The sequence below is a fragment of the Coffea eugenioides genome, chromosome 5 (genome assembly GCF_003713205.1).
Source record: "Coffea eugenioides isolate CCC68of chromosome 5, Ceug_1.0, whole genome shotgun sequence".
Lineage (NCBI taxonomy): Eukaryota > Viridiplantae > Streptophyta > Magnoliopsida > Gentianales > Rubiaceae > Coffea > Coffea eugenioides.
In genome coordinates this window covers 47,119,056-47,142,447 of record NC_040039.1, presented here as the reverse complement: position 1 = coordinate 47,142,447, position 23,392 = coordinate 47,119,056, and the positions used below count along the sequence as shown (strand labels likewise).

General features: G+C 36.5%; 3 protein-coding genes across 6 annotated transcripts; 2 read left to right on the top strand and 1 right to left on the bottom strand.

Annotated features, from left to right (window-relative positions):
- Positions 1–4,005: 4,005 nt before the first annotated feature.
- Positions 4,006–8,264, bottom strand: LOC113772609 (ribokinase-like). 4 transcript variants are annotated; one of them, XR_003468580.1, is made up of 6 exons: positions 7,528–8,264; positions 6,427–6,612; positions 5,914–6,109; positions 5,711–5,837; positions 4,653–4,744; positions 4,006–4,548 (listed from the first exon to the last, which is right to left on the bottom strand). XR_003468580.1 is itself a non-coding variant. In XM_027317249.1 (5 exons), the coding sequence occupies exons 1-4, from the start codon at positions 8,188–8,190 to the stop codon at positions 5,746–5,748; spliced, it is 1,137 nt and encodes a 378-aa protein (XP_027173050.1). In that variant the 5' UTR covers positions 8,191–8,264; the 3' UTR covers positions 4,010–4,548; positions 5,715–5,745. The 4 variants fall into 4 exon arrangements, 1 of the variants encoding a protein (XP_027173050.1); XR_003468578.1 differs by having other exon boundaries at positions 4,007–4,548; positions 5,715–5,837; XR_003468579.1 differs by having other exon boundaries at positions 4,008–4,548; positions 4,677–4,744; positions 5,715–5,837.
- Positions 8,265–9,378: 1,114 nt separating this feature from the next.
- Positions 9,379–12,413, top strand: LOC113770393 (peptide methionine sulfoxide reductase B1, chloroplastic-like). Its single transcript, XM_027314832.1, has 5 exons — positions 9,379–9,709; positions 10,403–10,514; positions 11,578–11,643; positions 11,737–11,934; positions 12,030–12,413. The coding sequence occupies exons 1-5, from the start codon at positions 9,502–9,504 to the stop codon at positions 12,067–12,069; spliced, it is 624 nt and encodes a 207-aa protein (XP_027170633.1). The 5' UTR covers positions 9,379–9,501; the 3' UTR covers positions 12,070–12,413.
- Positions 12,414–13,272: 859 nt separating this feature from the next.
- On the top strand, positions 13,273–19,996 carry LOC113769824 (SH2 domain-containing protein A-like). The gene is made up of 12 exons (XM_027314126.1): positions 13,273–13,725; positions 14,364–14,555; positions 14,640–14,849; positions 14,977–15,066; positions 15,447–15,524; positions 15,608–15,772; positions 16,026–16,391; positions 16,957–17,240; positions 17,966–18,128; positions 18,236–18,585; positions 19,369–19,440; positions 19,536–19,996. Exons 1-12 carry the CDS (start codon positions 13,549–13,551, stop codon positions 19,552–19,554), a joined length of 2,166 nt encoding a protein of 721 aa, XP_027169927.1. The 5' UTR covers positions 13,273–13,548; the 3' UTR covers positions 19,555–19,996.
- Positions 19,997–23,392: the final 3,396 nt, after the last annotated feature.

Sequence of the window (23,392 nt, the reverse complement as noted above, 5' to 3'; positions counted from 1 at the left end):
AAAAAGAAAAAAACTCGATTGTTTAATAAATGAATCAAATTTGAACACGATATTAGACTCGTTAAATAATCGAGTTGAGTACGAACCTATTCGTAAGTTATTCACATGGTTAGTTAACACATATATAATTATAAAAATAAATAAATACAAAATATAAATACATTTAATAATAAATTATATTTTACTAAAAAAGTAATTATACATAAATTAGAATTATTTATTTTTTAAACCAAGAAATACATTTAAACTTATTCTAGAATATAATTAAATCACCTCCAAACTCAAATTCGAGCTAGAACTCAAATTTGGTTCGTTCAATTTAACAAGTCAAATTCGAACTCGAACTTGAATTCGAATATTTATACAAATAAATTAATCAAATTCGAGCAATATTTATAATTCATTTAGTATTCAAGTTGAATTCTAACTCTATTCGTATAATACACGACAGATTCAACTCATTAAAAATTCTATTTCTTCCCCAAATCAAAATATCAGGCCAAAAGAAGAAAGGAGAAAACAAAATATTAATAAGCCTATTTTGGTACATATGCGGTCGAATGAAATTCTCTAGTCGAGTATCATGTTGAGCACTCAATAATCCAATGATTTGACATTTTTGCCTGCGCGATAGCCCCACTAATTGTGATGAGTTTGTCTTATATCAAATGCTAATTCTAATTATGAATCCATGACTCGTCCGGAAAAACTGTACGGGACTATCGGTTTTCCTCCGATTTGGTGTGCCGGCTCGGGTCTAAAGGGATCGGGTCGGGCCATGTTCCGAGTTAAAAAAACAAATTATGAATCCATTAAAGAATAATTTGATTACAACATACTCTTTAATTTCTGTTTTCTACAAGGCATGACCCTGTAATGTGCTACTCTATCAAATGGATTATAACACACCAGAGATCCCTATTGTGAGAGAATCTTGCATATACTAATTAAATAATTTGATGACTGATAGCTGGTAACAATCATGATTAAACAATTTTTCAATTAATTTGTTATTTAACAAAAATCTTTTAGTCATCTAATCAACAACTTTGATGACTTGTGTATTCTTGGAAGTTGGAAAATGCTGCACCAGAGTCTCACTGGATCATCTGAGTAGCATCAAAGCTCAAATGCAAGCATTGCAAGCTGCAAATACCAGTTGCACTCGAGAGAGATATTTCTTCATATTAAAAAAATTACAACCAAGAAATTTTTTTTTATCCCAACTAGATTTGTACAATGTTACTTTCAATCTTTCCTCGACGGCTCTACCACATTAAATGTTGAGGCTCATAAAAATATGTCAAAGAAAATAAGTGCCATATATCAAAAGGCAGTCCATGATAATAAATTCACTTGACGATTCGCCAAAATCAAAAAGTAGCCTCAAGTTTCTTCACATTATTGGGGTCAGCAGATGAACATGTTTGTCAATTCAACTACAGATTGGACCAAACAATGGACATTTCCACCATTGATTGGCTCAAACAGGCAAAGAAATAATCATAAACTAAAAATCATTGGACCTGTCAATTTCATCCACATAATTGGCTAAAGCCTAATGATTGAGAGGCAAAATTCTTTTTTGTTTCTCTTATCGCATCAACTAAGTATACACTCAACAATCCTAAACTTTTTTACTTATGAAATCTTGTCCTTTTCTTGATACGAGATTAATTACTATTCCCTCTATCCCATTTGAATAGTTTTAAATTTTTTTTCACACAGTTTAAAAAAAGTAGTTGATTTTGTTGGAAAACAAATTTAGATTGCTACTTTTCTAAAATACCCTTACATTAAATAAAGTTGGCTTTTCATATATATTAATATGTTTTGAAAAATCTAAATGCATTAAATGGGGCAGGTTATATTCAATACTAACAATCTATATTAAATAAGATAGTTTATAATAATAACAACTTACATTAAATAAGGGTATTTTAGAGAAATTAAAATACAACTACATTCTTCAATTGAAAAGTGAATTACAATTTGGGACAGACGAAAAAAGAAAACAGGACTATCATAATGGGACGGAGGGAGTAGTATTTAAGTGATTTGTAGACTATCATATCCAATTGGAGTCTGGATCCTGAATGCCGTTGGCGTTTGAGTAACCTTGAAAAAGAAAGAAATGGCTCGAGGCATCACCCCAGAGCTTAGTTAAATGTTTTGGGATCGCATGAGTGGTTATCAATAATATTTTTCAAATTGGTATATTCTTTTGGATTGTCCCATTAGACTAGATGCTTTTTCCTCACTTTGATTGGCATAGTGTTTATCACTGTTTCATAGGCAAATAATTTAAAATTAGTGCATGCTTACGCTTCCGTTGATTTTTTTTTTCTTTTGACCTTTGTTTGAGGCAATATTGAGTTACTATTGCAGCCCACTCAAAGCATATTCTCTAGCTTGTACCTTAGCACTTTCAATAGAGCTATGGATGACCAATAAATTTCATCCACTTGCATGAGAGAAGTTCGAGTTCGAATAGTTTTTTTTCAACGGTATTTTTAAATTTACGTACGTTATATTATTAGAAAAAGTGTTACAGTGATTATTCTAAATATTATTTCAAATATATTTCCATCCAACTTTGGTACGGGCTAACTTCCATCTCCTTCTAAATTTTTTATTTATTCAAGGGAAAAAAGAAAGAGAAAAAGAAACTAGAGGAGGCTATGGAAGCCCACCTACCCTGGAGACTGTTGAAATGGACTAAAGAAATAGACCTTACAATTAACACCAGGGGCAAGAAAGGGCCACTAAAGTGCGAAAGGGCGATCGAAAGAAGCATGTGGATCTGTATCCTGCCTTCTGTTTCAATCAAAAGTTTCTCAAGAATTGTATTTTACCTTTTTAATTTGGAACCAGTTTTGCAGATTACGTTTATTGGAAGTGAGGATAAAATACTTCCAGACACCACCTTAATCTTAAAAAAGGTAAGGGAAGCAGCTTGGCAATGGAATTCATATCATGTCCAACATCACCAATTTTATGGTTCTGCTCAATGTTAATCCTTCTTTTATTTATTTATTTATTAAACTCAATATTAATACTGAATCAACATGCATACTTGACTTCTTCATTTTTTAACATTTTTCTTGGTCTCTATATGGTACGACAACTTAGAGTTTTGAATCAATTTAACGTTAACAACACAAAATAGGGTTAGTGAATAAGTGCCCAGTGTAACCATTGAGTTTTGGCTCAGTGGCCACCAAAGAGGGTTAGTTCCTTTTGGACTGTAGGTCGGGAGTTTGAACTCTATCTGTGATGAAAAAAATCCAAACGAGGTATAAGAGCACCCTTTAATTTAATCAGGTCTGGGTTCCAAAAGAAGGATTAGTGCTCAGGGTAACAAGATTGGTCCCAATTGGTCTAATTCAACTCGCTTAGTTCAAACATATTTTTATTCTCCAGAAACAATTTGGCTCGGCAATGGATGAAATATGCCTTCGTTAATTTTGGCCTAATCGATGTTAGCCTCGTTAGGTGTCTTGGTGAGCTATCAACATTTTATAGACCTCAGACTTTCCCAGTATTTTGACATATAAACCGACAAAATGATTCCAACCACTATGACAACTACTGGTTTTAGCCCGTAAAATTTCCTTCATTTTTCTGTGGTCGGTTTGTTTGAGCACCATCTTTTCTAGTAGCATGAAATGGATGTGGAGTGTGAACTTGGGAATTTTGCTATTCTTCCTCAGGAAACAGAGAAAAAAATATCTGAGAATTTACAGAAAGCAGCAATGCAACCAAAAGTAAACGACGCAGGAGACATTGTTGAAAATTTTCCAAGAAAAGGTGAATGCTGCTGACCAAATAATTGCACCATAAGAAACTCATGCAGAAAATTTTACTGTACATATTTTGACGTATTCACAAAGCACTTGTCCGAGACAAAGTCGAACGAACTTTCCGTAAAGTTATGAACAAAGTCTGCATGAAACTTTCAATAAAATCCATTGAACATGCAATGAGCTTCTGAATTACGACTACTTCTGAGATTATCCAAAAAGAAAATCTGAAAAAAGTATATAGTCCTTCGCCTTTGTTAACAACTTTTCAGAAAATTTCAGTACCAAGAGCTCTTGCCAAGTCTACAGAGCAAAGCAACATGCTTTTATTCTTTCCAGCACAAACTTCAGTACTAATATGATCTTTTGAGACAAAGTTAAAAAGGAGTTAACACGTTTTGTAGCTTTCCTCCATTTCATTCAGATTTGAGAAATGGCAATTATTAACTAGCTAAGTTTAAAAAAGTATCAAGAGTCAAGACATTTGTCAAAATATCCTCACGAAAAACATTAAATATTTCGAGAATGTAAGATGAATTTGTTAGATTTCTGTTTCCATTTAAATAAGCAGTGAAAGCAGACCAGGCAAGTTCAGAGCCAGTTCTTGAACCCAGATTAGTCAGAGATAGATGTACAGATAGAGTTGAGGATTCCATAAACTCCTTGTCGTCCACGAGGAGGGATGAACTGATGAGATAGAATCCCAGATGTAGTTGATGAAATTTTCTAATCATGCAAAATCCTCCTGCAAAATGTATTCAGGGGAGAACCACGAATTAGAAAAGCAGGTATCAAAGTTATCAGAAGAAGTGAATAACTGTCGAAAGAAAGAAGGCGTAGGCCTTTTACATTGTCATAATCATAAATGTGAACCTTAATTCGCCATAAACAGCTTCCGAAAATGAGACGTGAAGAGTAAACTTCAACTATATATTATTCACCTGGACATGCAAGGAAATACCTCATATAGCAGGTGGAAGCTTCAAGTTTCCATAACATCAAACATAAATGCACAAAAGAACTTTCCAAGCAAGAAAATGAGGGGAAGAAACTAAGTTACAAAAATAAAAAACATGAAAAGTTTATTATGTCCACTTATAACAAAAGCATGCTGGAAAGGGATTGTGAGTTCCTGAAACTTCAATGTGGTGGTTCTTCTTTGATTACATTTCCAGTGTATTGGCTATCACCGTTAAGAATGGATTCTTATTCAGTAAGCCATCTAATTTCCCATTTGCATGCTCTCAAAGATACAATATAGAATGTTGTCCAAACAAGCACGAAACTGGAAAACCACGGACATGCTTTTAATATAACACTTTTACTTCTGTTTCCATCATTTAAACTGCTTTGGAAGATCATATGAAATATGGTATTGCTCTGAAGTAATCTTTTAACAATGCCCCTATTACCCCTAAGCCTAATATGCCAAAATGAGTCGTGTTGAATACGTCACTGAAAAACAGAAAGTAGTTAAGTATTCAGGCCTACAGTACAATATAAGCACTGCCTAGATCCCAGAAATGCTAAAACTTTTTTCTTCGTGTGATAAACAAGTAGTAGACCCATAAGAATCAGTATAAAAGCACAGAAGCCCGTTTGCCTTGGAAATATGAACTTTGAGTTTCGGATGCTTATCAACTAAACTATGCTCCTCTCTTAATGTTTGCCCATTTGTTCCCTACCTCTTCTCCTCTTATCATCCCTTCCACTCTCTTTAAACCAGCTATGTAACAGTTCAGTACTACACTACAATTTTGGAGTTACATTTTTGTCTTGGTAACTTGATTGGGGAAGGGGCATCATTCCTAATAATGGATTTTGGTGTTTGTCCAAAATTAATTCAGGAATCATAACCACCAAAGATATGAAGAAAGATGACAATACGAAATAGGCAAAACATATACCTACTTGTTATAAACAATCAAGATAAGAAACATCCTCAATTTGAGTGAAGCAGCTGCAAAACAGATTTTCTTTCAGGCATACTTGGAATGGCTCCCTTCACTTGAACACAAAGTGAAGCTGCTGCAGCTGCAAGTCATTAGGGTTTTTGTCAGACTACTAGTACTCAACTGATTCTCACATTATAAGGGAATTAGAAAACTACCAGCAAATTTTAAGCACTCTTTCTGGGATTTTCCCTCTGCAAGAGCCACGGCAAATGCAGCTGTAAAGGTATCACCAGCCCCTGTAGTATCAATAACTTTTGGAGCTGATATAATAGGCTGCCTAATTGGTTCTTCTCCTTCAGTGAAAAGAGCTGAGCCTTTAGCCCCAAGTTTCACAAGGACTTGCTTCACACCCTGAAAACAAATTTGTGGACCTATCATCTACATTAACATCATATTCAGGTTTACTGAATACATAATCATAGTGACACTAATTACAAGTTGACGCTCGCCATTTTACAGTGAAGCACCAGAAGTAGAGAGTAGTGCGAAAGTTGTTGATATTTCTCTCTTTTTACCATTTTTTACAATCCAAATTAGAATAACTTTATCCGGTCAGACTGCCACCTAACATAGTTCAATGCCTCAAAGTAGCATAATAACATCTACAATCCAAATAAAAAAACTTCAGCTTTAATGGACCAATGTCCATTAAGCATCAAACAACTAACCACATTATGGCATTTTCCCACGGCTTGCTTGATTTGTTCAAAATCTTCTGTTGGCATATTTGTCAAGCGGGCAAGTTCAGTTTCATTTGGGCTCAGAATATCAACTACAGCCACTAGCTCAGGAGGGATTGGTGACTCAACTCCTCCAGCATCTAAAATGACTGGAACACCTGCACTTTGGGCGGCCTGAAGACATGACAACGCTTGTTATAATATGGCTTCATTGTCTGGATTGAATTGGCATTAATTCAGACTAGGATAAGCCTTTTTGGGTTGGAGTTTAAGAGTTGAAAAATATACATGAATACATGTATAGCAACCTTGTAAACAGCATACATCAGCTAGCATACAGAAAGTGCACCATGAGTTCAAAAACTAATATAGGCAAGTTAAAAGATCTCTATGAGCTGTTTGAAAGACACGCTCTTTTCATCTTTCATAAAATTTTCCTTTCAGAAATTATACTTAAAAGCGACAAGTTACTTTCTGTAGGACACCTACTAGGATAGGTAAAGAAATCCCTAAACATTAGCCTAAGACCATATAAAGTCTAACTCCAATGTATCCTTAGCTGCTTCTTACAAGTTTCAAAAGAATTTTGTAATGGCAAAAGAGTTTATGAATCCAAGAAGCAACGATCTTCCGATTACCCTCATGATCCTCAAAAGCACAGGAGTTTGCAAGACAAAAGATTCCCTTTCTTCTACATGAAAACAATATGGTTCCAGAACAATGCATACAATCAACTCATACTTATCTAAATCAGACACCAATGCATTTTACACCAAAAGTTCAACTTTAACTGCAGTAAACCTGTCAAAACGAAATAAGTACTTTGAAACTATCTAACGCCAATCTTAATTACTAACTTCTGGACACCTTCTAACTGGAGGAAGCGTAAACAAGGACAAGGTTAAAGCCACAAACCAAAGCATTGTCAGCGCAAGAGTTTCAATTAATAATTCATCTCTGATCATTCCAAAAGCATCAAGAATACTTCTTTCTGAGTACGCATACTTCGCAACAGGATCAGCACATAAAGTTCTAGACTTTCTAAAAAATAATTGAATAAATAAATAAAGCAAAAGTCAAGGACCTGACCTTTGCAACTTGAATGTTAACAGAATCAGGAATTTCTCTCTGAAGCAAAAGAATCCCAGCATTCTTCACTACCTCCAAGCTCTTATCAGAGAGAATATTAGGCCAGCAAGACATATTTGCACCACCAACAATGATAATTGAATTCTGCCCATCAGATTGCAGCATTACCACAGCATGACCAGTAGGAGCATCTGAAACTATACTCAAATAGTCAATATGCACTCCACCACCCTCAAGTGCCTGGCTAATCAATTTCCCATGAGCATCTTCACCCACTTGGCCAACAAAATAAGTTGGATATGCCAATTTCCCACCACAAACCGCCTGATTAGCCCCTTTACCGCCGGCTAGAGTTTGGCCAGTCTTGGCTGAAATTGTCTCCCCCTCTCGTGGCATCCTATCAATCTCCACATATATATCTGCATTGGCTGATCCAACCACGACTAAGGGTGGCTTGGTGTCCTTTTCGATTGGTTGGTTCGGGGCTTTTGAAGGGTTTAATGCAAAACAAGTAATTGGCCTCACTTTTCTAGACGGTGGGAGGTGACTACTAGCTCTGAACTCAATCTGGAATTTTGGGTTAAGATTTCCGTAACTTTCTTTTATGGGATTGCTGTGAGCTGTTGGGTTCAAATGATTTGATGGCGAAAGCGTTGCTGCCATGCCTCCTCTAATCTTCCCGTCTTCCCCTAATCTCTCTTGCTGAAAGCTATGCTTCTCTCGACTGTGATGACTCATCATTGTCTTCAGTCTTGTACTTTTGTTCGAGGCGACGTAGACTGGAAAATAATTATTTTTTTAATCAAGATAGATAGCCTATGAGTTGACGCTATCTCTGGTGCGTGAATGACAACGCTTCTACTTCTTGTTGATTTTAATCCTCTATCAACAAGCCAAACGCGGTTAATCCAAGCTGTAACAAGTCAATACTCAAATAGATGTAGTTTAATCTGTTTTGGACAAGGAAAAAGCTTAAATTACTTCTCTTAAACTTGATTTTCTATACTATATTAATTAATGATTTTATAGCAATGGATATAGATGAATGATAAATGTAAAATAAAAATTTTGAAAAGTAAATTCTTTGAATTTAGAATTAACTCGAAATCAATGTAGAGGCCAAAAGGCATCTTTAAAGATATATGGTTTTAAGATCATGGTTCAAAGTCTCAATCGAGATCGAGATGACTTGGTCGAGTCGTCACCGGAATGGATATCTCCGTTTCGATACTAGAACGAGATGTCTCTGAAATGCATCAATCGTCGAGAAATTGATCGAGTTATCGAGAACTCAAGCAAAAAGTTTTCGATACGAATAGTCTAGGCCAAATCGGTATGAGTTATTTCGAGTCATCTTGAGTTAAATCGTAAATTTACATTTTACGGATTTTCTTTTGTTATTTTTATTTATTATTTTTGTTTAGCATATTTTTGAATATTATTTATAATTTTTAGAATATTAAATATTTCAAAATTTGCATTTCGTCGAAATCTTGACCGATATGCTGAGATCGATGTGGAGCAGCACGAACCGCGACTGTGATTTTGAACCATGCTTAAGATGGACTATACTCGAACAAATCTTGCTCCAATGAGCTCGAACAGCATTCCTAGTAGGCAAATAGTTGGTTTCAAGATTCAGGGAGCTGGCTCATGCCTCCGTCTCGTAGCCCAAACACCCGAGCTACAAACGGGGGAACCAAAAAAAAAAAAAGAAAACCTCAATTTTGTTGTTAGTGGATGGTGGTATGCCACGTAAAAGATGAAAATTCAGGTACTCATTAGACCATGATTATAAGCTGAACGTCATATCCTAGTCGTCAAAGTTATATAATCTAGAAGATGTAAGAAGAATTTTGTGTAAAGTTGCAATATTTTGTGGTGCATATTGAGGGAATGCAGCTGTAAACATACACCCAGTAACGCTAAAGCTCCTCTTGTTTAACATTAGTAGTATTTTCCTGGAAAAAAAATATGACCTTGTCAGCAATGGCTTCTCATAGCATAACAAGCAGCTTGACCTGGTTAATTAACTTTTCAACAAAATCCCATTTCACTATCGATCATAGAACCCAGTTTTGCACAGCTGTTGGGACTCTAAAGAGACCAAGAAACAGGAATTCCTTCAAAATTCGAGCTATGGGCTCCTCACCTTCTTCCCCTAAACCAGACAGCGCTCAAGGTATCTATTTTCTTTTTCTCTCTCTCTCACTTCCAGGTGGGCAAGTATAGCGTTTAAATTTCAGTCTTTAAATTTGTATCTTTTGATTTTGTGGAACCCTTTACGCAAATATGGCAGCTAACATTGAGTTGGACTGCAATATGTGTGCAGCTTAAATTAATTGACAAACGGGCTCAGGCCAATTCGTGGTTTGATCATTAAGCTAGAAATTTGACGGTGGTTGTGAATGTTTTCAATGTGTGTGCAAAAGACTCAATTTTAGCTGAAATTTGAACTTAATTTGTGCACAACTGACATGCTCTGCCTTGTTGCTAAGCTATCTGCTCTGCACCTACTAGTCTTGTTTTTAAATGCGGGAAATCTTTAACTTTTTATGTAGATTTTTTGAAATTGATGTCAGAGCATATTTATTATGAGGAGTTCATTCTGCCGAAAAAAAAAAAAACTTTGAATTCTTGTTCATCAATATTTTGGCTGTTGGGGATCCCTTGTCCAGCTCCTTCCACTTTTATGCTACAGCATTTAATGAACTTTTTGGTGCATCTTATTTACTTGCAAATTGTAATTTGTTTCGTGTTTGTATTGTATCTGGGTGGCAGGTATCTCCTCAGGAGTTAAATTATATCTGTCAGTTATGTGTTCTTCAAAGATTTTTCATCTTAAATCAATTTTTGAATCCACTATGCTATGCAGCAACTAGTAATGTAGATTACAGTTCTTTAAGTGAAGAAGAATGGAAGAAGCAGCTCACAGAGGAGCAATTCCATATAACCAGGCAAAAGGGTACTGAAAGGGCTTTCACTGGGTATGATTTCATCGATCTGGCATGCTATAACTTGCACTCGTAGTCCTTGGATTGTCTATTCAATATTTGCATGATTTTATAATGTTTGTTGTTAGAAAGGAAATCTGAAAGAGGTTTTAAGTAGTTGTAAACTGGAAATAATGGTATTGTTAAGCACGTAATACCTGCTACACATCCAGATGATTCGGTTTAGTTTAAGGAGGATTTGGGTTATATCCGCAAATAGTATTGAAGAAGAGGACGCAACATAGCTGTTACCTATATCTTGGTTTATTCCAGTCCTGTATCATGAATCAATTAGCTTCTTCATTAATCAAAAACCTGAGTGACTAAGGCTATGTGCTTTCCTGTTGTTTGACACCCTAAATTCCTAGTCTCTTAGCTAAGAGCTTTTCAAGACACTCAGTGGTACGGTGGAATTCATTTGATCTAAAGATATTAAAGCAAAAGTCCTCTAGGTGAGAAGTATGACCAGAGGATTAAGGGCAAGGTAATTGTTATTGCACTGGTGATTATGAAACTCGGTTATGGCACCAAGTCATTAAGACTAATCAGAATTTCAAACTATATATCATCTAAAATATTGTTTGATATACATTTTCTTCAGGAAAATCTAGAACTTGATCTAGCTCCCTGGATTCAAGTTCATGTCAGAAAGCAGCTTTTGTTGATTTTCGCTGCCGCAAGTTTTGCAAGCACCTTTTATGTGCAGAATGACTGACTGACTTTTCTCTAGACTACGGGTATATGGAGATAAAATTGATCTATAGACACGCCAGACTTATTTTGCTCCTCCTGGCTAAGCAAATTCTATAGCTTAGTCGGGTCACCAGACCTGTCATTTACAAGCTCAGTTCCTGCTTCTTCCAGTTTAAAGCACTTCTCAGACCATTTCACCCAAAAAAGTTCAGCAAATGTTAATAGTGACAATGAGAAAGCATAATACATGTCATCGAGTGACCATGTCTATTCTTGGTGGTCAGCTGATTATCTAATGGTATTTTTCTAGATGTGATAGGTCTTAGTGCTAATAATTTGTCTTTGTTGCATGTATTTTGACCAGGGAATACTGGAATACCAAAACCCCTGGAACTTACCACTGCATCTGTTGTGAGACTCCTCTTTTTGAGTACGTATTCTACTTCAAACCAATTTTTTCCTTCCAGTGATTTTGGAACTCCGAGTATGTGCATAAACCGATATGCTAGCGTCGCCTTTCCAGATCATCTACCAAATTTGACAGTGGAACTGGATGGCCATCTTATTATAAGCCGATTGGAAACAATGTAAAGTCGAAATTGGACTTGTCCATCATTTTCATGCCCCGACAGGAAGTTCTGTGTGCAGTTTGTGATGCTCATCTTGGTCATGTGTTTGATGATGGCCCTCCACCTACAGGAAATCGGTATTGCATCAACAGGTACTAGTTTACTTAGGCTCATATTTTCTTACTGTAACTTTGAGTTATGTTCGTGTCCTTATCCCTCCAATCCAAAACATATGTTTGACATGCAGTGCTTCTCTGAAGCTGAAACCAAGTAAAGGTCCACGTTAGATGAGAGCAGATTAGAGGCACTGAAGTTTGGACTATGACAGATTACTACATATTCTGGAGCATCCATTTCTAGAATCCTGCTTAGATAGTAGTAACAGCCTAGAAAACAATGTCATGGGTGTACATCTAATATAGTTCAATTAAATCTCTGGAACTTCATCTATCCTGCCGGGTACAAGTTCTTCTTCATTGTTGTAATCTGGGGAGATGGAGTTGATACTTCATGGGATGAAGGGATGGATGCTTTCTCTATTCTTGAAAAGAATAGATTTCAAACATCAGATGATGTTGCCCTTTTCCGCCTGTTTTTATTATCTAAAATGCATTAATCGGACTTGAATAAATGTGAATGTCAATGCTCAACTCTTTGAACTGCCTAATTAGTCATTTTTTCTTCCTCCTTCATCAACAAATGTAGTTTTAAACTCAGGAACAAAATTAACTTATAATTCTGGATTTACTTTCAATCTGGACAGATAATTCTTACTTTTGAAATTCTCAAACTACTACTATCGTGCCTTATTCGCAAGTGACCCGGGATAATTTTTTTTTTTTGCTGATTTAATTTAGATCATGCTGAGTACAGATAATTACATTGCCCTGATGAAATCATTGCATTTGCTTCTTGAATGTAAAGATCAATATTGTACTGAAAAAGACTGAAAAATCTTAAAGTTAAGCATAAATTACACTAACTAGACTAACGCTCAAGTTTTGGGAATCTTATTTTTTTTTTTTCCTTTTAAAGGGAGCCTCATTTTTTTTTTTTTTTTTTTTGTCGATACAATAGATTATCCTACACTAAGGAGGAGGGGGAGGACTTGAAGAGATTTCAGGATAATCCGGAAGGGATTAAACCACCACCGGACAAAACAGGTGCATTAAGCACTTGTCTTGAGTTTTTGAGGCAATTTGATTGCCTCCAACCCCACCAAGTTTTAATGCATTAGTGATGGCCACCGGTCTTTAAAAAAGCCTTATTGTTAATGAAATAAAACAATTTCCACATCCAATGATGTGTTGTGTTTCATAGATGTAATTCAATTTTTCCCCATTTATCTTTTAATTTTATTAAACCTGATAGCCTCTAATTAAATGACAAATCTAACCTTATCAATTACTTTGTCGACTTATTTCTCCCTAGACATTCCTATAGGCTGAAACAGCAAGTAGCAACCACCTTGCACAACACCTGATCACGCCCCAATTTTTGGAATGGGGGGAAACTGGGGAGACTGGGAACTGAACTGCCGAAGACTCCAACCAACCGTCAATTAACAGCCGTCACAGCTCATCACTCGCACAACCGAAAAGAAGAAAGTAGAAATCTTGTTGAAAAAAGAGAAGCAAAAATTTGATCTTGGTCTTACTTTTTTGTCTTTTACCAGACCCGACTAGCAGCAAGACAGATTATTAGTCTTGAAAACTACCCAAAAAGATAGAATAATCTTTCTGGGTTGTAGTTTTTTTGATCAAGAAATGGTGAAAATCCTGGATGGTGCTAATGTGCTGGAAGAAATGAATTATGGGTTGCTGAAAGATCTTAGAGTAGAATTGAAAGATTCTGATACAGAAGAAAATGGGGCTTTCTGTTTTTCTTTCTGGCTTTACCTCGCTAACTATGGTTCTCCCCTGCCCTGCGGAATTCTTCACCAGGTACTGTAACTTCCCATTTTTACATATTCACAGCTGTATTAAGTATTAGTTTTTGCCTTTTTTTCTTTTTTGGTCTGGTTATGCATACCGATGATGTTACATGGTCTCCATTGATGGCTTTTTGTTGTTGAATTGCTGTTATGTGGTAAATTTTGAATCTTTGAGGTGTTTTGCTCTGTGCTTTATTTCGAATAGTGATTCGTGAAGTGTGTATTCGGTGTTTTTGCGAGCTTTGTCTAATTTCGAATATATTCCGAATATCCTACTTCTATCGGCTTAAATTGGCTTAAATTGGTGGATTATTGGTTGGTAGTTGGGTGAGGGCATCAGTTTGGAGGGATTGTATGTGCTCCTTCTAGTTCATGTCTTAGGTTATATCCATGTGCTGCAGCAAGTTTATTTATTTAACATGTTATAGTGTTTCAGATCACATTTTAGTCACATTGTGGATTTTGATTCGGCAATGATGAAAATCCATGGGCTAGTACTTTCATCTCTTTGTAGTTTACACGATTCTTCCATGTACATAATCAGGAAACATAGAATTTGAAGGTTTTTTGGTATCATTTCATCTTAGCTGTATGACCAATGTTTGTGTCTCTAACTCTTCAATTCACATTGTTTTCCGTTAAATGCAGGAGCACATAGATATAAATTCTAGTGTACCTTTTCTTCTGTTGAATGAGAAGAAGAAAATGATGCTACTTCCTGTCATTTTTCTACATAAAGAGGCTTCCATGCTTGTTGGTTTGAATCCTTTGACAGAAGTCCCTTCCGTTGTTACCCAATTTGATATTCCTTTGAAGAAATGGGTTCATGTTGGATGTGAGGTATGTAATATGTCAGTATTCGTTGCGTTTACATTGTATTCAACTGTTGATCTAATTCTTTGTTACCTCTTATATGATATTCAGGCCTCACAAAATAGTTTACGACTTCGTGTTAATGGGGAGATTGTAGGAGAGAAACATTTGTCGCCTGTTCTAAACGATGAATTGCATGCAGACGGCATGAAAAGAAGAGCTTTGCCTTGCATCATTGGAGAGTACCAAGGATTTCAGGGTTATGTTCATTTTGCAAAATTATCACCTTCAGGACTACCTTTAAAAACTCACTGCATTGAGGTCCAAATAACTTATTCAATGAAATCAAAGTTTTGTCCATGATCTCCAGATTATTGTGCTTGTATAGACATTTTCATTCCAACCATTTATGTGTTTTTTTTTTTGGGAACCTTTTTCCAAATGGCAGGATCCTCCTCTACAATTATCAATTGATAGTTCAAGTGCTTCTGACATTGAAGAAGACAGTGATGGCATCTGGAGCATTGTTGGTGGCAAGGTTGGATGAATCTACTTTTTCTACTTTGTCCTTACTGTTCCCTTATACTTGTTGTGGATATGGTTTAGTTCATTGTTATCTTGCACGATTTCATCTGTGCCTTCCCGTACTGGCAATAGCATGACCTAGACACAGCATTTCCATTTCTTTTGTTTCTTGTCTTAATTGTCTGAAGACCTAAATGCCACAATTGTCTTGATAATACTGGTAGCTCATTGATTTTTCATATCTGTTTACATTTTCTACTTTACTTAGATCCACCTCTTGTTTTATGAACATTTTATTACTATGAGAGCGAGCTAGTGTGAAATCTTTCAACAGTATTCTACTTGTGTCCTGATGAGTTTGCTATTCTACTTTTGTATCATGTGCAAATGCAGGCATCCTGTCGAAGGAATTTCTCCTTGGATGTAACTTTGTTAGATGCCTTTGACCAGCCTTTGATCAAAGAAATGGAGGTTTTCATCTCTATGGCCTTTTGTTCTTGATATGTTTAAAGCTGTGTGTTCTTTCTGATGCTCTTGCTTTTGTTGTCTTCAAGGTTGTTGCTTCACTTTTGTATGCCGACAACAATGAACCTGTTCCAGAGACCAATGATGGAGAAGCTCCCCTTCTTACGAGCTATGATGGAATTGAATATGCTTCTTCTGATAGACCTAGCAAACTAATCAGTGGGCGTGCTTCTTTTAAACTTAAGATGTCTCAGGTTTGTGTGATATATTGTTTCTGAGGTTAGATATCTTTTTGCAGATATTTTTAACGGTGTCAAACACTGGATGCACCTTTTTTCCCTTCTGGGACTCTAATCAAGTACAAAGTCTCTTTCAAGCTTTTCCTGCTCCAAAATATTCACTCTACATAATTGCAGACATATTTTAACATTTCTGAATCAATGGTTTCTAGGTTCTGTACAATTTTCTTGAAATAATCAATGACTTGGTGACATGTTTCCTTCTCAGCTATCATCCAAGTGTGATAATAGGCTTTTCCGCATCAGGTTTGAAATTCCGAAAATTCGATATCCTTTCCTTGAGGCATTCTCTCCTCCAATTCGGTGTATTTCACGGAGTCGAAATGCCCGAGCATCTTCTATTACCCTAAAGAAGTTACCTTCTGGAGTACATCTTCTCAATGGATCTCAATCTCCTGGGCTGGATGATAGATCCTCAGAGCTTTTGAACAGTGTTGTACGTGAAGCAAAACCAAGTCCATCGTCAAAGCGGGTGAAATTGGGACAGGAGAAACCATTTGAAATCTTTGCTGATTCTTTCACATCCAAGAGAGCTGACAAAGAATGTAAATCTTATGCCTTTACCACCACTGAGGTAGCTTCGAAGCCTTAAAATTTCCTGGTTTATTTTTGTTTAGTAAGCACCAGTTAACCATAATGGAACTAAGACCTTTAGTTGCAGGTAGGCAATGTGTGAATATAGGTAAGCTGAAAATGTAGATGATGCGTGGATATAACAAGTTTTGAAATAAGAGAGGTGAAAGTAATAAGACACTGCTGGAATTTGAGTCTTTATGTAATTTTGTGAGCTAATCAGTGTATTTTGAGTTTCAGTAGCAACTTCTTTTATCTTGATATAAAGGCAAAATAACTTCTTAGGAGTCTACTAGCAAATAAGTTATTGGGGCTTCTTAATTTAATTTGCCGGCTAGTATTTATTTGTTTTTGTTAAGGTTGATGTGATAGACTGCAAATTTGGAACAATAAGTGTAAGACAACTTTCAGATTAGTATAGTTTTGAAAGCCTGCATCCTATTTGAGCTTTGCCTTCCTATTGTTGACACATTGCAGATGGTAGTTTTAATTTCAGATGGATATTACTTTTATGGTTATGGTCATTGTGTTATGACATTCTAGTTTTGATATTTGGTATGAACTAGGGCAATCATACATATGGCTCTAATTTGGTGAGGAAACCAGAGAACCATGATGGATCGGACAACTTCTCATCTGATTCAGAGACTAGTGAAACAACAAAATCAGATTTGATGAGCATACCAAGTAGTACAAATCAACTTTCGGACATGGTGGTTTTCAAATACTGTCTCGGAGGCCTATCTGAAAGGGCTGTTCTGCTGAAGGAAATTGCTTTATCTGCAAGAGAAGAAGAGCTAGTGAAGTTTGCAGATCAGGTTTCTCTATTTTCAGGTTGTTCCCACCACAGGTAATAGATCTTGTTACTTTGACTAATGCTAATCTATAGCATCAATACTCATGCACACTAGAATGTGTCTATATGTTAATGCTAGGAAAATGGCAATGCCAGAACTTAGGATTTCGAGGCTCCACTTTTTCTCCTTTTTTTCTGGGTGTTATATTTAACCATGATCTAGTGTTTTCCTCCTTCACTCTCCAGTGTACGCGGATTGACTGTACTTGAAATCCTTTTCTAACCTTGATGGGGAAGCACACAACTCACTAAATGAATGAAAAGTGCCAAATCGTCATTTGAAAGAAACCACAATCACAAACCATATGCACTAGAACCACTATCATGAAGAGATTGCCTTATCAAGTTATATGAGGAAAATGGATTTGCTTATGTCTATTTGCTTGTGGTTATAGAAGAAGTTGGAGTTTGTGGGTTATGAAATGTTTTTCTTGATTGATTTACTTAACTTCTGATTACATTGATTGCTCCTACTTTAACTTCTGGGGTGCCACAAACGAACCAGAAATGTGAGTTGTCATGCCATGAAAGTAGCTACTGTACTTCTTCTACTAACAAGGTCAAATTTAATTTGAGTCACTAGGAATCTGTTGGGAACTTTTTGAATTGATTGTTCTGCTTTTAGTTTTGGGTTTCAGCAACTTTGTCTAGGACTAAGCATCATAGATATTAATTTTTTTTGCCTCTAGTTTACATTGAACACTTTATGTTTTTCCCAGACATCAGATAATGATTGCAAAAAGATTGATAGAGGAAGGAATTGAAGCATGGAATTTAATATCTCAGAAAAACGACCATGTTCTTTGGGAGAATTTGCTTTCTGGGGTTAAAGAGCATTTTATGAAGATAGTGCCCTGTGGTACCAGATCTTTAACACACCAGGTTTCTCTCTCTCTCTCTCTCTCTCTCTCTCTCTCTCACACACACACACACACATTGGAGAATTTCTAAATATTACTCCTGAAAATTTTGACCTTTTTGTGTCCCAGGATTTGGAACTTCTTAGGAGAATTTCTGGTTGTCAGGAGTTAGTGTCACAGGATCATTTTGAGAAAATGTGGTTTTGGCTGTACCCAGTAGCTTTATCATTGTCTCAAGTCTGGATAAATGCACTATGGAGTTCTGCGTCACCCAAATGGATAGAAGGGTTCATTACAAAGGAAGAAGCAGAGTCCTCTCTTCAAGGTCCAGGAGGCTTTCAAGTGCCAGGGACTTTTGTACTGCGTTTTCCTACATCAAGGAGTTGGCCTCACCCAGATGCTGGTAATCTGGTTATAACTTACATTGGTAGTGACTATGCTATTCATCACAGGCTGCTGTCTCTTGATCTCATGTATAGGTATGCTCTGTATTGGCCATCATTTTGTTCCTTGTAAACAGATAGTTTATCATTTAGTCCACCAGTACATAAGTTTATGTAGAATGGAATTTTTCCTGGATATTAGTCCAACTCATCTTCAAAGTATAAAAGAAAGGACGTGTTTGGCTGGGGGAAGGTGGGTGGGTGTGCAGAGCTCTACGTTGCATGGTTTCATCTTCAATTTGGACCTTTATAAACAAGGTTGAATTGAGAAAGTGAGTCATTGTGTTTTTGTAACTCAGACAATGATAATTTCATGTTAATTTCCTTTTTCTTGAAAATATTTGTATATCTACGAGTCTGGAGAAAAGTTTTCATGTGGACACAAAAGCTTGTGATGATGGTTAGACTCTTCTTGGGGTTGACCTTTAAAGTTGCTGGACGAGTTCCTTTACCAAATGAACACTGTGTAGCTATGTTGAAATTGCTGGTTGTCATGGGTGTAGCATGAGCTTTAACAAATAGATATAAGGGAACATCATTTGCTGTTTAGACTAGAAGTTGATGCATATTTTCATGATATTTGATGAGGAACAATTCAGTTAAATACTGAAGTGTCAGGTTTTGGTCATTGGTTATATACTTGTTACTCTTTGATCTGTTTATTTAACTTGTGGATGCAATACAATGATGCACATAAAAGTGAAATGGTTGTAAAGCCTGATTCTTCTGTATTATTTGCTTTTGTAATCCTTGGCGGAAAAAAGCTTTAATTTCTGCTACGAGATTGTCTGAATGAATCATTTCCTTTCTGTGTTTTAGTTCAAGGGACAGGACAGTAAGACCTCTACAGGATATGCTGCTTGAAGAACCGGAGCTCTCTCGATTGGGAAGGCGAGACATCTTTTACTAAACGTGAATCACAATTGATTTGAAATTGCTACTTTTGCTGTTGACTCTTTATGATGGTAGAAATCTTTAAACTGCAGGATTCAAAGAATTCATTAGGCCAGTCATCCGTTGAAATGTAACCTTATGTTTATCAAACTTTCGACCAAACTTTTTAAGAGCAAAACTAGTCAAAAAAGTTGCAGCCATCTACTGTGGAATATGACTAGCATTGAGCATTTTCTTCCTTCCAGCTGATTATAGAAGGTGATGCTGAAAATGCGCTGCAGAAGTTTGGAAGGATTGTGGTCTTGTATATATATGTGTTTGTGCGAGTATGCAGTGATTGTAAATCCTGAGGGCCTTTTTTCCAAAATTGTTTACAACAGTTTTTAGAATGCCGATGAAAAGTATCAGTCTTGGTTTCCTTTTAGCTGATTAAAATGAGTGTAGTATTGTCATTAAGGAGCGGATGAAATTAAATTTTGTAACAGGCTGAGATATGGCTTTGAACGGAGCATTGGTACATTGCCAAATGATGCAATATAAATTTTTTTGTTCACTTGGGATTGACTATAATGTTGCTTATGAAAAAGAAAAGCTTCGCAGGGGAAAGAATATGAAAATCCTTTTATTCTGAGAGCAATGTGTTCTTTTCCTGACCAACTTAATGATGTCAATTATTATCTGGAAAATGAGGAGATTCTTTTCTTTTTTATTTAGTCAGTGATGATCATGGGCTTGAACTGTTGATGACTAGTATTATTTATAGCCCACTTAAAGGGTATGAATTTGTGGTTGAAGGAAATGTTTTAGACGTAAGGTTTCTAGTTGATGCAAATTAAGTCAAAAAAGCAATGAATGTGATTACTAATAAATAGTTACTAAATTGTTAAATGGTCCTAAAAATAAGGAACAAAAATGGGCATACGAGTCAGGGGTTTTGGGAGTATTATTTTAAAAAGGGTGTTTTTTTGATGGTTTTTGTGGGAGTATTGGTTTTAAAATTTATTTTAAAGGACAAAAAACTCAGCAGCCATTAAATTATTGGCAAGATCATATTTTGGTCATCGAACTATTTTTTGTCAATAATTGGCCATTAAACAATTTAATCCGTTACCCCATGACCATTTCGTCGTTAATTGCTCTTAAGTTCTGAAATTAGCATTACACGTGGCAATGTTGGGGCCAATTTTGTCCAGTGAGCTTTGAGGTTACATCACTATGCGTAAATGTATAGGCTCTAGGTAGCTGTCCTGGGTGCTTCTCCTCATCAACTCCTAAGAAAACAACCTGCAACTTCGATGCTTCAAAAATAGCAGGTCCAAATAACCTGGCAACCTGATCCAAAACTCACCATAATTAAAATACATAAAAAAAAAAAACACAAAGAGAGCCCCTTTTTGATCTTTGTTTATAAAGTTAAGAATTTTAATTCAGAACGTGATAGTGGTAAGACTTACAGGGTTCAAGGATTGGCTTTTCTTGGATTTTCTTCTTCTTGTTGTGTACACAAGAACAGAGCTTCGGTGTTCTCTGTAGAGTGAAGAAGGCCTTGGGTCTTTTAGAAGCAGAGGACTGGTACTCAAAGTGCCCATATCTTCTAGTTCCAGGCAACAGCTAGTGCCGTATGGGAGAGAAATAGAGAAAGTTGGAGTCTTGAACTCCCTTCTCAAAATTAAATCTCCAATATTTCAGGACACCCTCCCAAACAATATATCAAATATCTCATGTACATCAGATTAGTTATAAGTGGCAAGAATCTTTTTTAGGGAATTTTGGGGCAGTTTGGTTTGCTTTGCTTCGATGCTTCACCTTTTGCAGCTTGAAAGCATTGGATATCAACTTTTCTTCGAAGCAAGCAGGCAAGCGTATCTTTCATTTGCTTAGGCGGGAGCGAAGTTTGGGGACGTCTCCTCCGGCTGCAGCAACCGGCAGTCCTCTGGTTGAACGGCGAGTCCTGGTGGAAGGGTGTGAAGTAGTTTCGGATTCATCTTCTTGGACCGTCACGGTGGCCTTCCGGCGGGTGGTGGCGGTTCCTCTGGCAGCGGTGTGAGGAACGCTGAGGGATGCGACTTGGGGTTTGGCTGGCGACTCGGTGGAAGATGCTGAAGGTCCATCAACTCGTCTACTGTTCTGAAATTAGCCGTATTGGACTTTTAGGGTCAATAAATTGCTGGACAAAATTTCCCGGACATTGCCACGTGTAATGCTAGTTTCAGAACTTAAGAGCAATTAACGATGAAATGGTCACGGGTTAACGGATTAAATTGTTTAGTGGCTAATTATTGACAAAAAATAGTTCGATGGCCAAAACATGATCTCGCCAATAGTTTAATGGCCGCTGAGGTTTTTTGTCCTATTTTAAAAGATATCTTGAATGGCTATTTATGAAAAAAATTGTAAAGATGGTAGAATTTTGTGAAATGTACACCTTAAATTTGATTTTTCCATTAATCATGATTTTACCCTTAAATTTGGTTCAAAAGGTCTAGAAAATGATACAATGGTTCGGGAAAATAGGACTGCAAACGAATCGACTCGCTCGCGAGTGACTCAAATCAAAGCTCAACTCAAGTTCGATCAATATCGAACTCGAGTTCGAATTTAAGTTGGCTAAATCAAACTCGAGGTCGAGTTCAAAAATATTAAGTTAGCGAGTTCAAGTATATATATTTTTTATTTTAATAGTAAAATTACATATACATTTCCGATATTTTATTATTTATTAAGCAAAAAATATTATTTTATTTATTTTTTAAAAATAAATTTTTTTTTAAAATTTTTTCGAGCTCGAGCACGAGCTCAAGTTTGAACTCAACTCGAATTCGAGTCGGACTCGAGATTTAAATTGGCAACTCATCGAGTTTGAGCTTGATAAAACTAAATCAAGACTCTATTTGATTAGATCAAAGTTCGACTTGACTCGACTCGTTTACAGCCTTACGGAAAAGGATGTAGAGTGAGTAAAAATATGAGTTGAGAGGGCGATTTATAATTGAGAGGGTTAGGGTTTTTTAAACATAACCCTCTCAATTAAATGTTAAAAAATATTTTAAAAAGTTTTTTAACATTTTTTTCGAGTCGAGTTCAATTCTCTATTTCCTAACTTGATCGAGCTCAAACTCTAGTCAAGTAGGATGCCAGCACTGTTCGAGCTGAGCTCAAATATAGTATTACTCGAGCTCGACCCCAAGTCTCTACCTCCGCCTCACCCCAAGTCTCTCTGCCTCCGTTACCTAGGGGTGTTAGACCCTAAGGCCTAAGGCATCGACCACACTACTAGAGGTAGAACATTTTCTTTTTGGAGTGGTAAATGGAAGGCGGCTTCTCTTACTATTGAACCTCTATCTGCTTTGGAAATTGATTGCGCAACAAGTCAACAACTATTGTGCTTGGAAAGATCGACTATCTCACGAGCAAGTGGCTTATGACCCTGCACATGGATCCCTTGAATTGTTGCCTCTGCTTGGCGGGGGTTCAAGGGCTTTGGCTCTTTGGTTATCGGACCATTACACAAACTGTGAACGGGATATTCCATTCTAGGTATGTGGCCCTTTGGTCTCCCAGATTGGGTCGATGCCAGGGAAAATGTCTCGTCTATACTATACACGACGGACAATACTCGGAGATATGTATGGGTTTTTAATGACCATAAAAGAGGTGATTGGATGTTGAAGAGTTGCGATAGTTTTAGAAAAGTTTGGCAAGAGAATCGCCATGCGGAGACACCCCTAATTGAGGTTGAAGGTTCCACCCATGGTATACACATTTGGTTCTGCTAACCTGTCACGATCATCTTTACTTGTATGACTTTAAAAGTACGATCATCTTCACTTCCCCTTGTAATGTGCATTTGCAAAATCCGTTCACGCGTTCATCAATAATTAGTGTACAATTTTAACAATTAATGACTGAAACAATGAAAGAGGCAAATTAGTCATACTGCAGGAAGGTA